This window comes from Pleurodeles waltl, chromosome 12 (genome assembly GCF_031143425.1).
Source record: "Pleurodeles waltl isolate 20211129_DDA chromosome 12, aPleWal1.hap1.20221129, whole genome shotgun sequence".
Lineage (NCBI taxonomy): Eukaryota > Metazoa > Chordata > Amphibia > Caudata > Salamandridae > Pleurodeles > Pleurodeles waltl.
In genome coordinates, this window is record NC_090451.1 from 83,259,868 (window position 1) to 83,278,520 (window position 18,653).

General features: G+C 45.5%; 1 protein-coding gene across 1 annotated transcript in view; it reads left to right on the forward strand.

Annotated features, from left to right (window-relative positions):
• LOC138267054 (pneumococcal serine-rich repeat protein-like) overlaps positions 1-18,653 on the forward strand; it is a 63,681-nt gene that overhangs the window by 38,738 nt on the left and 6,290 nt on the right. Inside the window, exon 3 of the mRNA XM_069215902.1 lies at positions 2,728-16,872. Within this exon, the coding sequence (XP_069072003.1) occupies positions 2,728-16,872 (14,145 nt within the window). The remainder of the gene's footprint in view (positions 1-2,727; positions 16,873-18,653) is intronic.

The following is an 18,653-nucleotide window of genomic DNA, read 5'->3' on the forward strand; positions in this document are numbered from 1 at the left end:
TCCCAAAAATGTAATAACTGTTCTCCAGCTCAGACCTCAAGTAAGTTGTGTACGTACACCACACATGGCCAACCACTGGAATTGCAATATAAATTAATTTATTTCAGCCTTTTAAAATGTAGATGCACATTAAATGAAAATGAACATTTTACTGTAGGTGAGTTTTTAAAAGTCTTTAAACGAATAAATATACAGTAATGCAATATATCTAAATGTATTAATTCTAATAAACCTATAAGATGATAGTGGTCTAAAATGTTTTATTTGACCTAGATATAAAAAAATTATAAAACATCATTTAACTTTAATATTTAAGAAAAAGGAAATTTTTACTATTTGTATAAGATGTTTGATAAACTTCTTTAAATACCCCTAGACTTTCCCTATTCTTTATCCTAGGGAGATCTACGCCCCAGTGGCGGAGATCTATGCTAACTTTACACTCATAAATTATTCACCACTCCAGCCATCAGCGGTGGATCCAGGCAACTCTGTTCTTTAACTTTATACCCGCAAAGAGTAAAGAGACAAAGTAATACATTTGTTTCAGAGTGTGGGAGTAAATGTACATGTGAGTACATCTACACCTGTAAGTTTACCTTTGTGAACAGAGTTCTACACATGTAAATCCCAGTTATGTGGACAGTTAAAAAATCTGGCATAGATCCATCTTTCCCTGGCCTACTTTGGACAACAGTGAAGTAGTGAAAAAAACATGCCCACCTCTTAGTGCTGGCATTACCTGTTTGCTGCTCCAAAATGAGCATCACCTTTTTGAGGAGTTATAGGATGTAAGCCATGTAAATGGGAAACAAACACCATAATGGTAACAAACAGATACTTTAGATTTGTCTTTTCTGGATTTTTAGTGCGAAAACACTTCCAAAAATAGGATGCAGAAAATCAACTACTTCTATAAATGATGGTATGTTTGAAATATGCCGAGCTTCAAACATGTTCTTAATAATGTAACTGATGGCTACATTATTTTCGTATCTCATTGGCTGGTCATTTTTGATTCTACACTTGAAAAACAAGAAGACACATCTGGCATGTCCTCTATTGGCTTCTAATTTAGGGCCAGATGTACCAAAGGGTTTTACCCATTCTATGTCTATGGGAAAAAGCTTTCGTACATATGGCCCTTAGCTCCTTATCCCTTTTGTCACAAAAATTGAGGCGTGCTTGTATGTGAAACTGACCCCAAGAAAATAGCAATGCGTAAATAAATTTTCAAACATAAATTTGTAGACTTTTGTTCATTCAAATACCTTTAATTCAAAGAAGCTGACTTGTACCTACGGATTTTATAGAGTAAATATATTTCATTGAAGCTAGCAGTAAAGAGAGATCTGTTGTGTGCACCCATGACATCATATTTATCTGAACTAATAAGTCGCAATGCTAAATAAACTTTTTCAGCAGTGAGGTTTATAATCCTCCATGAAGATATAACCTTTTTCCTTCAGTTTGAAATGTTCACTCTTATTAGCTACTTGGATAATCATTTTAATGTTTATATTATGCTTCATTGATAATATATTAGTATTGAACAAAATTTTGCCACGCTTACGTTTTACTCCACCCAATATTTTGTAAGTGTAAGGATTGTTTTTAGTTTAGTTAGTTCATAGGTTTAACTATTAATTTTGTTGAATATAATTATTATATTGGAATGAGTAGCTGGAAATGAATTGTCATCTTTTGCTACTTACATTTTGAATAAACCTTTTTAAACATAAAAAATTAACCTTTCATAAAAGTAAAACATTATAGGATTTGAACCTTTTTTGTTCTGAAACATAAATTGAAATTCTGTACTCTTTCTTGATTAAAGGCCTTATTTAGATTTTAGTGGGTAACGTATGCCATCACAAATGTGGCAGATGCCTCATCCACCATATTACAAGTGCATTACAGTCTATAGTACTTGTAATGTAGCAGATAGGATACCCGGCACGTTTTGATGATTATCCTGTGCACCAAACTCTAAATTAGGCCCTTCATTTATTTCGCTGGTAGGTACTGATTAGAAGGCTTCCACCCTTTGTAAACAGTTGTCCCATGATAGGGATTTGGAGATTCTGTTAGAGTTTTGGATAATCTGCGGTACAGAAAGTAGAGTCTTAGCTCGAGTTAACACTAGTGCTGCAAAAAAAAACCTTTAGAAGTTTTATTTTCCGCTTATGAAACTGATGGTGTTTAGCCAGTTGAATTTAAATTACACGCTGGCTAGAAGAGGTTCTGAGAAATGTACTTAATTTAGTGATGTGCTACCAATGATGAGGTAACTAACGGATGTAATGTTCGCTAGAATGAATGAGGTATGTGGGTGCGGTGTACAGGTTAGCAGCAAGCTGGTTATTTTCTAGTACATATTTTATGTGAAGGACTTGCTTTGCTATTAAGATAATTTGGGGTGTGAGGTTCTGTTGATAGTGAAGATGCTTCTTTGTCACAAAACTAGTGAATGACTCTAAAGGCAAGTAACTAATTTTGCTGCAAAATCTGGCTTACTTTTGACACGTTTGACATGTTATGCTTTTCAGCAAAACCTATTTTGCTGGATTTTTCTTCTATTGCGTTTATGAAATTTGTAACGGCTCTGACACATTTACTTAAAGTACACACAGTCTGTCGCTGGGTGATGTTTGCAGTTCAGTGTTAGTAGATATGCCAGTAGTGTTGGCCCCTTTGTAGACACTAATTGAAATGTATTTAATCCAGTGCCTATAACAGAAGAGATTATTAATCCGGTTACTGAAAAGCCGGTCGAACAGCTTCCGGTGAGAAACACAACACAGAGCCCAACCACAACTTCACCGAGCACCACAACAAGCGGATCAACAAGTGCAGAGTCAACTATAACGACTGCAGAATCCACATCAACACCTCTACAGACCACAATCATATCAACAAGTGAAGTGAGCACCACAACAGCTCCTCCTAGCGCAACAGCAGCTCAACAGACAACAACACTGCCTTCATCAAGTGCAGAGACTACAGCAACCACTGCTGCAACATCAGCTACTCAAACCACGACAACATCATCACTAACTAGTGCAGATACGACTACCACATCCACTGCACGGACCACAGGTCCACCGACAACAACAGCAATAGTTTCAACAAGTGCAGAGACTACTGTAACAATTGCAGAAGCCACAACTGCAGCAAGCACCACAACAATTGGATCAACAAGTGCAGAGACTACTTCAACAACTGCAGAAACCACAACAACACCTGCACAGACCACAACTATATCAACGACAAGTGCAAGTAGTACCACAACAGCTCCTCCTGTCACAACAGCAGCTCAACAGACAACAACACTGCCTTCATCAAGTGCAGAGACTACAGCAACCACTGCAGCAACATCAGCTGCTCCAACCACGACAACATCATCACTAACTAATGCAGAGGCTACTACCACATCCACTGTAGGAACTACTGCTCCACTGACAACAACAGCAAAACGATCAACTAGTGCAGAGACTACTGTAACAACTGCAGGAGCCACAACTGCACCAAGCACCACAACAAGTGGAACAACAACAAGCGCAGAGACTAAAATAAAGACTGCAGAAGCCACATCAACACCTGTGCAGACCACAGCTATATCAACAAGTGCAGTGAGTACCACAACAGTTTCTCCTGTCACAACAGCAGCTCAACAGACAACACTGCTTTCATCAAGTGCAGATACTACAGCAACCACTGCAGCAACATCAGCTGCTCCAACCACGACAACATCATCACTAACTAATGCAGGGGCTACTACCACATCCCCTGCAGGAACCACAGCTCCACCGACAACAACAGCAAAAGGATCAACTAGTGCAGAGACTACTGTAACTACTGCAGGAAGCACAACTGCACAGAGCACCACAACAAGTGGATCAACAACAAGCGCAGAGACTACTATAACAACTGCAGAAGCCACATCAACACCTGTGCATACCACAGCGATTTCAACAGCAAGTGCAGTGAGTACCACAACAGTTCCTCCTATCACAACAGCAGCTCAACAGACAACAACGCTGCTTTCATCAAGTGCAGAGACTACAGCAACCACTGCAGCAACGTCAGCTGCTCCAACCATCACAACATCATCATTAACTAGTGCAGAGGCTACTACCACATCCACTGCAGGAACCACAGCTCTATCGACAACAACAGCAAAAGGATCAACTAGTGCAGAGACTACTGTAACAACTGCAGGAGCCACAACTGCACCAAGCACCACAACAAGTGGATCAACAACAAGCGCAGAGACTACTATAAAGACTGCAGAAGCCACATCAACACCTCTGCAGACCACAGCGATATCAACAAGTGCAGTGAGTACCACAACAGTTCCTCCTATCACAACAGCAGCTCAACAGACAACAACACTGCCTTCATCAAGTGCAGAGACTACAGCAACCAGTGCAGCAACATCAGCTGCTCCAACCACAACAACATCATCACTAACTAATGCAGAGGCTACTACCACATCCACTGCAGGAACCACAGCTCCACCGACAACAACAGCAAAAGGATCAACTAGTGCAGAGACTACTGTAACAACTGCAGAAGCCACATCAACACCTGTGCAGACCACAGCGATATTAAGAACAAGTGCAGTGAGCATCACGACAGTTCCTCCTATCACAACAGCAGCTCAACAGACAACAACACTGCCTTCATCAAGTGCAGAGACTACAGCAACCACTGCAGCAACATCAGCTGCTCCAACCATCACAACATCATCATTAACTAGTGCAGAGGCTACTACCACATCCACTACAGGAACCACAGCTCCACCGACAACAACAGCAAAAGGATCAACTAGTGCAGAGTCTACAGTAACAACTGCAGGAGCTACAACTGCTCCAAGCACCTCAACAAGTGGATCAATAACAAGCGCAGAGACTACTATAAAGACTGCAGAAGCCACATCAACACCTGTGCAGACCACAGCGATATCAACAAGTGCAGTGAGTACCACAACAGTTTCTCCTGTCACAACAGCAGCTCAACAGACAACAACACTGCCTTCATCAAGTGCAGAAACTACAGCAACCACTGCAGCAACATCAGCTGCTCCAACCACGACAACATCATCACTAACTAATGCAGAGGCTACTACCACATCCACTGCAGGAACCACAGCTCCACCGACAACAACAGCAAAAGGATCAACTAGTGCAGAGACTACTGTAACAACTGCAGGAGCCACAACTGCACCGAGCACCACAACAAGTGGACCAACAGCAAGCGCAGAGACTACTATAAAGACTGCAGAAGCCACATCAACACCTGTGCAGACCACAGCGATATCAACAAGTGCAGTGAGTACTACAACAGTTCCTCCTATCACAACAGCAGCTCAACAGACAACAACACTGCCTTCAATAAGTGGAGAGACTACAGCAACCACTGCAGCAACATCAGCTGCTCCAACCACGACAACGTCATCACTAACTAGTGCAGAGGCTACTACCACATCCACTGCAGGAACCACAGCTCCACCAACAACAACAGCAAAAGGATCAACTAGTGCAGAGACTACTGTAACTACTGCAGGAAGCACAACTGCACAGAGCACCACAACAAGTGGATCAACAACAAACGTAGAGACTACTATAAAGAGTGCAGAAGCCACATCAACACCTGTGCAGACCACAGCGATATCAACAAGTGCATTGAGTACCACACCAGTTCCTCCTATCACAAAAGCAGCTCAACAGACAACAACACTGCCTTCATCAAGTGCAGAGACTACAGCAACCACTGCAGCAACATCAGCTGCTCCAACCATGACAACGTCATCACTAACTAGTGCAGAGGCTACTACCACATCCACTGCAGGAACCACAGCTCCACCAACAACAACAGCAAAAGGATCAACTATTGCAGAGACTCCTGTAACAACTGCAGGAGCCATAACTGCACCGAGCACCACAAGTGGATCAACAACAAGCGCAGAGACTACTATATTGACTGCAGAAGCCACATCAATACCTGTACAGACCACAACAATATCAACAAGTGCAGTGAGTACCACAACAGTTCCTCCTATCACAACAGCAGCTCCACAGACAACAACACTGCCTTCATCAAGTGCAGAGACTACAGCAACCACTGCAGCAACATCAGCTGCTCCAACCACGACAACATCATCAGTAATTAGTTCAGAGGCTACTACCACATCCACTGCAGGAACCACAGCTCAACCATCAACAACAGCAAAAGGATCAACTAGTGCAGAGACTACTGTAACAACTGCAGGAGCAACAACTGCACTGAGCACCACAACAAGTGGATCAACAACAAGCGCAGAGACTACTATAACAACTGCAGAAGCCACATCAACACCTGTGCATACCACAGCGATTTCAACAACAAGTTCAGTGAGTACCACTACAGTTCCTCCTATCACAACAGCAGCTCAACAGACAACAACGCTGCTTTCATCAAGTGCAGAGACTACAGCAACCAGTGCAGCAACATCAGCTGCTCCAACCATCACAACATCATCATTAACTAGTGCAGAGGCTACTACTACATCCACTGCAGGAACCAAAGCTCCACCGACAACAACAGCAAAAGGATCAACTAGTGCAGAGACTACTGTAACAACTGCAGGAGCCACAACTGCACCAAGCACCACAACAAGTGGATCAACAACAAGCGCAGAGACTACTATAAAGACTGCAGAGGCCACATCAACACCTGTGCAGACCACAGCGATATCAACAAGTGCAGTGAGTACCACAACAGTTCCTCCCATCTCAACAGCAGCTCAACAGACAACAACACTGTCTTCATCAAGTGCAGAGACTACAGCAACCACTGCAGCAACATCAGCTGCTCCAACCACGACAACATCATCACTAACTAATGCAGAGGCTACTACCACATCCACTGCAGGAACCACAGCTCCACCGACAACAACAGCGAAAGGATCAACTAGTGCAGAGACTACTGTAACTAGTGCAGGAAGCACAACTGCACAGAGCACCACAACAAGTGGATCAACAACAAGCGCAGAGACTACTATAAAGACTGCAGAATCCACATCAACACCTGTGCAGACCACAGCGATATCAACAAGTGCAGTGAGTACCACAACAGTTCCTCCTGTCACAACAGCAGCTCAACAGACAACAACACTGCCTTCATCAAGTGCAGAGACTACAGCAACCACTGCAGCAACATCAGCTGCTCCAACCACGACAACTTCATCACTAACTAATGCAGAGGCTACTACCACATCCACTGCAGGAACCACTGCTCCACCGACAACAACAGCAAAAGGATCAACTAGTGCAGAGACTACTGTAACAACTGCAGGAGCCACAACTGCACCAAGCAGCACAACAAGTGGATCAACAACAAGCGCAGAGACTACTATAACAACTGCAGAAGCCACATCAACACCTGTGCAGACCACAGCGATATCAACAAGTGCAGTGAGTACCACAACAGTTCCTCCTGTCACAACAGCAGCTCAACAGACAACACTGCCTTCATCAAGTGCAGAGACTACAGCAACCACTGCTGCAACATCAGCTGCTCCAACCACGACAACATCCTCACTAACTAATGCAGAGGCTACTGCCACATCCACTGCAGGAACCACAGCTCCACCGACAACAACAGCAAAAGGATCAACTAGTGCAGAGACTACTGTAACTACTGCAGGAAGCACAACTGCACAGAGCACCACAACAAGTGAATCAACAACAAGCGCAGAGACTACTATAACAACTGCAGAATCCACATCAACACCTGTGCAGACCACAGCGATATCAACAAGTGCAGTGAGTACCACAACAGTTCCTCCTATCACAACAGCAGCTCAACAGACAACAACGCTGCTTTCATCAAGTGGAGAGACTACAGCAACCACTGCAGCAACATCAGCTGCTCCAACCATCACAACATCATCATTAACTAGTGCAGAGGCTACTACCACATCCACTGCAGGAACCACAGCTCCACCGACAACAACAGCAAAAGGATCAACTAGTGCAGAGACTACTGTAACTACTGCAGGAAGCACAACTGCACAGAGCACCACAACAAGTGAATCAACAACAAGAGCAGAGACTACTATAACAACTTCAGAATCCACATCAACACCTGTGCAGACCACAGCGATATCAACAAGTGCAGTGAGTACCACAACAGTTCCTCCTGTCACAACAGCAGCTCAACAGACAACAACACTGCCTTCATCAAGTGCAGAGACTACAGCAACCACTGCAGCAACATCAACTGCTCCAACCACGACAACATCATCACTAACTAATGCAGAGGCTACTACCACATCCACTGCAGGAACCACAGCTCCACCGACAACAGCAGCAAAAGGATCAACTAGTGCAGAGACTACTGTAACAACTGCAGGAGCCACAACTGCACCAAGCACCACAACAAGTGGATCAACAACAAGCGCAGAGACTACTATAACAACTGCAGAAGCCACATCAACACCTGTGCAGACCACAGCGATATCAACAAGTGCAGTGAGTATCACAACAGCTCCTCCTGTCACAACAGCAGCTCAACAGACAACACTGCCTTCATCAAGTGCAGAGACTACAGCAACCACTGCTGCAACATCAGCTGCTCCAACCACGACAACATCATCACTAACTAATGCAGAGGCTACTACCACATCCACTGCAGGAACCACAGCTCCACCGACAACAACAGCAAAAGGATCAACTAGTGCAGAGACTACTGTAACAACTGCAGGAGCCACAACTGCACCGAGCACCACAAGTGGATCAACAACAAGCGCAGAGACTACTATAAAGACTGCAGAAGCCACATCAACACCTGTGCAGACCACAGCGATATCAACAACAAGTGTAGTGAGTACCACAACAGTTCCTCCTATCACAACAGCAGCTCAACAGACAACAACACTGCCTTCATCAAGTGGCGAGACTACAGCAACCACTGCAGCAACATCAGCTGCTCCAACCACGACAACATCATCACTAATTAGTTCAGAGGCTACTACCGCATCCACTGCAGGAACCACAGCTCCACCAACAACAAGAGCAAAAGGATCCACTAGCGCAGAGAGTACTGTAACTACTGCAGGAAGCACAACTGCACAGAGCACCACAACAAGTGGATCAACAACAAGCGCAGAGACTACTATAACAACTGCAGAAGCCACATCAACACCTGTGCAGACCACAGCGATTTCAACAAGTGCAGTGGGTACCACAACAGTTCCCCCTATCACAACAGCAGCTCAAGAGACAACAACACTGCTTTCATCAAGTGCAGATACTACAGCAACCACTGCAGCAACATCAGCTGCTCCAACCACAACAACATCATCACTAACTAATGCAGAGGCTACTGCCACATCCACTGCAGGAACCACAGCTCTACCGACAACAGCAAAAGGATCAACTAGTGCAGAGACTACTGTAACTACTGCAGGAAGCACAACTGCACAGAGCACCACAACAAGTGAATCAACAACAAGCGCAGAGACTACTATAACAACTGCAGAATCCACATCAACACCTGTGCAGACCACAGCGATATCAACAAGTGCAGTGAGTACCACAACAGTTCCTCCTATCACAACAGCAGCTCAACAGACAACAACGCTGCTTTCATCAAGTGGAGAGACTACAGCAACCACTGCAGCAACATCAGCTGCTCCAACCATCACAACATCATCATTAACTAGTGCAGAGGCTACTACCACATCCACTGCAGGAACCACAGCTCCACCGACAACAACAGCAAAAGGATCAACTAGTGTAGAGACTACTGTAACATCTGCAGGAGCCACAACTGCACCAAGCACCACAACCAGTGGATCAACAAGTGCAGAGACTACTATAACAACTGCAGAATCCACATCAACACCTGTGCAGACCACAGCAATATCAACAAGTGCAGTGAGTACCACAACAGTTCCTCCTGTCACAACAGCAGCTCAACAGACAACAACACTGCCTTCATCAAGTGCAGAGACTACAGCAACCACTGCAGCAACATCAGCTGCTCCAACCACGACAACATCATCACTAACTAATGCAGAGGCTACTACCACATCCACTGCAGGAACCACAGCTCCACCGACAACAGCAGCAAAAGGATCAACTAGTGCAGAGACTACTGTAACAACTGCAGGAGCCACAACTGCACCAAGCACCACAACAAGTGGATCAACAACAAGCGCAGAGACTAGTATAACAACTGCAGAAGCCACATCAACACCTGTGCAGACCACAGCGATATCAACAAGTGCAGTGAGTATCACAACAGTTCCTCCTGTCACAACAGCAGCTCAACAGACAACACTGCCTTCATTAAGTGCAGAGACTACAGCAACTACTGCTGCAACATCAGCTGCTCCAACCACGACAACATCATCACTAACTAATGCAGAGGCTACTACCACATCCACTGCAGGAACCACAGCTCCACCGACAACAACAGCAAAAGGATTAACTAGTGCAGAGACTACTGTAACTACTGCAGGAAGCACAACTGCACAGAGCACCACAACAAGTGAATCAACAAATAGCGCAGAGACTACTATAACAACTGCAGAAGCTACATCAACACCTGTGCAGACCACAGCAATATCAACAAGTGCAGTGAGTACCACAACAGTTCCTCCTGTCACAACAGCAGCTCAACAGACAACAACACTGCCTTCATCAAGTGCAGAGACTACAGCAACTACTGCTGCAACATCAGCTGCTCCAACCACGACAACATCATCACTAACTAATGCAGAGGCTACTACCACATCCACTGCAGGAACCACAGCTCCACCGACAACAACAGCAAAAGGATTAACTAGTGCAGAGACTACTGTAACTACTGCAGGAAGCACAACTGCACCGAGCACCACAAGTGGATCAACAACAAGTGCAGAGACTACTATAAAGACTGCAGAAGCCACATCAACACCTGTGCAGACCACAGCGATATCAACAAGTGCAGTGAGTACCACAACAGTTCCTCCTATCACAACAGCAGCTCAACAGACAACAACACTGCCTTCATCAAGTGGCGAGACTACCGCAACCACTGCAGCAACATCAGCTGCTCCAACCACGACAACATCATCACTAATTAGTTCAAAGGCTACTACCGCATCCACTGCAGGAACCACAGCTCCACCGACAACAACAGCAAAAGGATCAACTAGTGCAGAGACTACTGTAACAACTGCAGGAGCCACAACTGCACCAAGCACCGCAACAAGTGGATCAACAACAAGCACAGAGACTACTATAAAGACTGCAGAAGCCACATCAACACCTGTGCAGACCACAGCGATATCAACAAGTGCAGTGAGTACCACAACAGTTCCTCCTGTCACAACAGCAGCTCAACAGACAACAACACTGCCTTCATCAAGTGCAGAGACTACAGCAATCACTGCAGCAACATCAGCTGCTCCAACCACGACAACATCATCACTAACTAATGCAGAGGCTACTACCACATCCACTGCAGGAACCACTGCTCCACTGACAACAACAGCAAAACGATCAACTAGTGCAGAGACTACTGTAACAACTGCAGGAGCCACAACTGCACCAAGCACCACAACAAGTGGATCAACAACAAGCGCAGAGACTACTATAAAGACTGCAGAAGCCACATCAACACCTGTGCAGACCACAGCGATATCAACAAGTGCAGTGAGTACCACAACAGTTCCTCCTGTCACAACAGCAGCTCAAGAGACAACACCACTGCTTTCATCAAGTGCAGAGACTACAGCAACCACTGCAGCAACATCAGCTGCTCCAACCACGACAACATCATCACTAACTAGTACAGAGGCTACTACCACATCCACTGCAGGAACCACAGCTCCACCGACAACAACAGCAAAAGGATCAATTAGTGCAGAGACTACTGTAACAACTGCAGGAGCCACAACTGCACCAAGCACCGCAACAAGTGGATCAACAACAAGCACAGAGACTACTATAAAGACTGCAGAAGCCACATCAACACCTGTGCAGACCACAGCGATATCAACAAGTGCAGTGAGTACCACAACAGTTCCTCCTGTCACAACAGCAGCTCAACAGACAACAACACTGCCTTCATCAACTGCAGAGACTACAGCAACAACTGCAGCAACATCAGCTGCTCCAACCACGACAACATCATCACTAACTAATGCAGAGGCTACTACCACATCCACTGCAGGAACCACTGCTCCACTGACAACAACAGTAAAACGATCAACTAGTGCAGAGACTACTGTAACAACTGCAGGAGCCACAACTGCACCGAGCACCACAACAAGTGGATCAACAACAAGCGCAGAGACTACTATAAAGACTGCAGAAGGCACATCAACACCTGTGCAGACCACAGCGATATCAACAAGTGCAGTGAGTACCACAACAGTTCCTCCTGTCACAACAGCAGCTACACAGACAACACTGCCTTCATCAAGTGCAGAGACTACAGCAACCACTGCTGCAACATCAGCTGCTCCAACCACAACAACATCATCACCAACTAATGCAGAGGCTACTACCACATCCAGTGCAGGAACCACAGCTCCACCGACAACAACAGCAAAAGGATCAACTAGTGCAGAGACTACTGTAACTACTGCAGGAAGCACAACTGCACAGAGCACCGCAACAAGTGGATCAACAACAAGCGCAGAGACTACTATAACAACTGCAGAAGCCACATCAACACCTGTGCATACCACAGCGATTTCAACAGCAAGTGCAATGAGTACCACAACAGTTCCTCCTATCACAACAGCAGCTCAACAGACAATAACGCTGCTTTCATCAAGTGCAGAGACAACAGCAACCACTGCAGCAACATCAGCTGCTCCAACCATCACAACATCATCATTAACTAGTGCAGAGGCTACTACCACATCCACTGCTGGAACCAAAGCTCCACCGACAACAACAGCAAAAGGATCAACTAGTGCAGAGTCTACTGTAACAACTGCAGAAGCCACAACTGCACCAAGCACCACAACAAGTGGATCAACAACAAGCGCGGAGACTACTATAAAGATTGCAGAAGCCACATCAACACCTGTGCAGACCACAGCGATATCAACAAGTGCAGTGAGTACCACAACAGTTCCTCCTATCACAACAGCAGCTCAACAGACAAGAACACTGCCTTCATCAAGTGCAGAGACTACAGCAACCAGTGCAGCAACATCAGCTGCTCCAACCACGACAACATCATCACTAACTAGTACAGAGGCTACTACCACATCCACTGCAGGAACCACAGCTCCACCGACAACAACAGCAAAAGGATCAATTAGTGCAGAGACTACTGTAACAACTGCAGGAGCCACAACTGCACCAAGCACCGCAACAAGTGGATCAACAACAAGCACAGAGACTACTATAAAGACTGCAGAAGCCACATCAACACCTGTGCAGACCACAGCGATATCAACAAGTGCAGTGAGTACCACAACAGTTCCTCCTGTCACAACAGCAGCTCAACAGACAACAACACTGCCTTCATCAACTGCAGAGACTACAGCAACAACTGCAGCAACATCAGCTGCTCCAACCACGACAACATCATCACTAACTAATGCAGAGGCTACTACCACATCCACTGCAGGAACCACTGCTCCACTGACAACAACAGTAAAACGATCAACTAGTGCAGAGACTACTGTAACAACTGCAGGAGCCACAACTGCACCGAGCACCACAACAAGTGGATCAACAACAAGCGCAGAGACTACTATAAAGACTGCAGAAGGCACATCAACACCTGTGCAGACCACAGCGATATCAACAAGTGCAGTGAGTACCACAACAGTTCCTCCTGTCACAACAGCAGCTACACAGACAACACTGCCTTCATCAAGTGCAGAGACTACAGCAACCACTGCTGCAACATCAGCTGCTCCAACCACAACAACATCATCACCAACTAATGCAGAGGCTACTACCACATCCAGTGCAGGAACCACAGCTCCACCGACAACAACAGCAAAAGGATCAACTAGTGCAGAGACTACTGTAACTACTGCAGGAAGCACAACTGCACAGAGCACCGCAACAAGTGGATCAACAACAAGCGCAGAGACTACTATAACAACTGCAGAAGCCACATCAACACCTGTGCATACCACAGCGATTTCAACAGCAAGTGCAATGAGTACCACAACAGTTCCTCCTATCACAACAGCAGCTCAACAGACAATAACGCTGCTTTCATCAAGTGCAGAGACAACAGCAACCACTGCAGCAACATCAGCTGCTCCAACCATCACAACATCATCATTAACTAGTGCAGAGGCTACTACCACATCCACTGCTGGAACCAAAGCTCCACCGACAACAACAGCAAAAGGATCAACTAGTGCAGAGTCTACTGTAACAACTGCAGAAGCCACAACTGCACCAAGCACCACAACAAGTGGATCAACAACAAGCGCGGAGACTACTATAAAGATTGCAGAAGCCACATCAACACCTGTGCAGACCACAGCGATATCAACAAGTGCAGTGAGTACCACAACAGTTCCTCCTATCACAACAGCAGCTCAACAGACAAGAACACTGCCTTCATCAAGTGCAGAGACTACAGCAACCAGTGCAGCAACATCAGCTGCTCCAACCACGACAACATCATCACTAACTAATGCAGAGCCTACTACCACATCCACTGCAGGGACCACAGCTCCACCGACAACAACAGCAAAAGGATCAACTATTGCAGAGACTACTGTAACAACTGCAGGAGGCACAACTGCACCAAGCACCACAGCAAGTGGATCAACAACAAGCGCAGAGACTACTATAATGACTGCAGAAGCCACATCAACACCTATGCAGACCACAGCGATATCAAGCACAAGTGCAGTGAGTACCACAACAGTTCCTCCTATCACAACAGCAGCTCAACAGACAACAACACTGCCTTCATCAAGTGCAGAAACTACAGCAACCACTGCAGCAACATCAGCTGCTCCAACCACGACAACATCATCACTAACTAATGCAGAGGCTACTACCACATCCACTGCAGGAACCACAGCTCCACCGACAACAACAGCAAAAGGATCAACTAGTGCAGAGACTACTGTAACAACTGCAGGAGCCACAACTGCACCGAGCACCACAACAAGTGGACCAACAGCAAGCGCAGAGACTACTATAAAGTATGCAGAAGTCACATCAACACCTGTGCAGACCACAGCGATATCAACAAGTGCAGTGAGTACTACACCAGTTCCTCCTATCACAACAGCGGCTCAACAGACAACAACACTGCCTTCATCAAGTGGAGAGACTACAGCAACCACTGCAGCAACATCAGCTGCTCCAACCACGACAACGTCATCACTAACTAGTGCAGAGGCTACCACCACATCCACTGCAGGAACCACAGCTCCACCAACAACAACAGCAAAAGGATCAACTAGTGCAGAGACTACTGTAACTACTGCAGGAAGCACAACTGCACAGAGCACCACAACAAGTGGATCAACAACAAGCGTAGAGACTACTATGAAGAGTGCAGAAGCCACATCAACACCTGTGCAGACCACAGCAATATCAACAAGTGGATTGAGTACCACACCAGTTCCTCCTATCACAACAGCGGCTCAACAAACAACAACACTGCCTTCATCAAGTGCAGAGACTACAGCAACCACTGCAGCAACATCAGCTGCTCCAACCATGACAATGTCATCACTAACTAGTGCAGAGGCTACCACCACATCCACTGCAGGAACCACAGCTCCACCAACAACAACAGCAAAAGGATCAACTAGTGCAGAGACTCCTGTAACAACTGCAGGAGCCATAACTGCACCGAGCACCACAACAAGTGGATCAACAACAAGCGCAAAGACTACTATATTGACTGCAGAAGCCACATCAATACCTGTACAGACCACAACGATATCAACAACAAGTGCAGTGAGTACCACAACAGTTCCTCCTATCACAACAGCAGCTCCACAGACAACAACACTGCCTTCATCAAGTGGAGAGACTACAGCAACCACTGCAGCAACATCAGCTGCTCCAACCACGACAACATCATCACTAATTAGTTCAGAGGCTACTACCACATCCACTGCAGGAACCACAGCTCCACCAACAACAACAGCAAAAGGATCAACTAGTGCAGAGACTACTGTAACTACTGCAGGAAGCACAACTGCACAGAGCACCACAACAAGTGGATCAACAACAAGCGCAGAGACTACTATAACAACTGCAGAAGCCACATCAACACCTGTGCAGACCACAGCGATATCAAGAACAAGTGCAGTGAGTAGCACAACAGTTCCTCCGATCACAACAGGAGCTCAACAGACAACAACACTGCCTTCATCAAGTGCAGAGTCTACAGCAACCACTGCAGCAACATCAGCTGCTTCAACCACAACAACATCACCACTAAATAGTGCAGAGACTACTACTACACCGACAACAACAGCAATAGTTTCAACAAGTGCAGAGACTACTGTAACAATTGTAGAAGCCACAACTGCAGGAAGCACCGCAACAATTAGATCAACAACAAGTGCAGAGACTGCTTCAATAAATGCAGAAACCAAAACAACAACACCCACAGAAACCACAACTATATTAATTACAAATCCAGGGAGTACCACAGCAGCTCCTCCTACCACAACAGCAGCTCAACAAACAACAACCACAATGCCATCATCAACTGCAGAGACTAGGATAACCAATTCAGCAACAACATCAGCTGCCACAAGCACCACAACAGCATCACTAACTAGTGCGCAAACTACCTCATCAATTGCCACAACCACAGCTCGACTGACAACAACACTAGGTTCAACAACAAGTGCAGAGACTACTCTAACAGCTGCAGGTGAGAAAAACTGTTTTATGCCATTCATCGCAGGGATTATAACATTCAGGGCAATTTTATTTTTGGAAATAATTATGGTACTTGGGATTGAAGTCAGAATGTGTCATATGGGTTTAACAATAATATTTATTCCATCCCTGAAAATAAATTATTGTTTCTTTCTTGTACTTGCATATCACACTGCAGCATCTTGTGACATTCTTCAGTAGTAGAGACTGATAAGATTTCACTGAATTTTAAAAAACATGTGCCTATTTTTATTTTTTATAAAGTTTAATTACAGTTTAGTTCTCGGTTTAGTTAGGCACTGCTGAAGTTTGTAAAGAATTAAATAATGTGATTTAGGCACAAGTTGAGAAGGTGATATGTCTAAAATTATACAGTTTGATAAAGGGACAAAGCTAGGATTGAAACAGAGGATAAATAAAGCAATTCACCACATTACCAACAGTTGGTATGTCTGGGCTGTACATATGCACTACTTTCAGAGGTCTGAGTTTTGTCCCTTGATACAACTAGTGGTTTTCAAACTTTTGACTTCTGTGGACCCCCACATTATTATTACTGGAACCTAGGGACCCCCAATGAATAATTGTTGGAATCTGGGGACCAGCCACACCACACTGAGTCATCACTGAAAGCGAGGGACCCCGGCCTAAACACTTGATTATTTGAAACGCAAAACAAAACACAAAGAATATGGAAACAAGCTTTCATCAAACACATAAACAAATGATAACATATTTTATTTAATTTGCACACAAATGTATAAAAAATAATTTTAATGGAAAGGTTGGTGCTTTTCTAAATTAAATTTTAGCCATACATCATCCATACTATGGCCCTCATTACAACTTTGGTGACCGGCAGTGTAACAGCCGTGCGACGCCAATGCGGCCGCAGTCCCGAGGTGGCCATTATGACATCCCCGCCGGCCCAGTGGGGATGTCGGCCGCAACATGGGAGCCGACTCCAAATGGAGCCGGCGGTGTTGTGGCCGTGCGATGGGTGCAGTTGCACCTGTCGCGCTTTTCACTGTCTGCTGTGCAGACAGTGAAAAGCTGTGTGGGGCTGTGCCAGGGGGCCCCTGCACTGCCCATGCCAAAGGCCCGCGACTCCCCTACCGCCATGAAAAGGCTGGTGGGAAGGGGACTTGTAATCCCCTCGGCAGCGCTGCAAGCAGCGCTGACCTGGCGGATTAAAACCGCCAGGACCAATGTGACGGAAAACCGCTGGTCCCAGCGGTGCGACCGCAGCGCTACCGCCGCGGTCGTAATCCCCGAGTTTGCACCGCCAGCCTGTTGGCGGTGCAACCTCCAAAACAGCCCTGCCGGTCTTTGACTGCCAGGGTTGTAATGAGGCCCTATATTCTGTTTGATGCACCTTCAATGTTCCCACAAATCAATCTGAGGATACGAATTTAATTTTAAGTCTCCAATTTCAAATTCCTTAACATTTACAATATGTTTTCAAGTTTTCAATTGAACATTTAGCCACATTATTTATAAACACTTTATTAATCTGTTAATATTTAATTTACTAAACAGTTGCGGACCCTCTGAAGAGGCTTTGCGCACCCCCAGGGTCCCTGGACCACAGGTTGGGAACCACTGAACTAGTGTAGGAGCTAGGAGACACGATCTATGACTGATTTTTATGATAACCAGTGTCTATATAAATGATTTTCCATTCAGAGTTACTGGGGCCTATTCACAAATGGCATTTCAGAATACGTTTAGTAGTGCTCCAGTAGTACTACTCAAGTACTAATCACAGCCCTA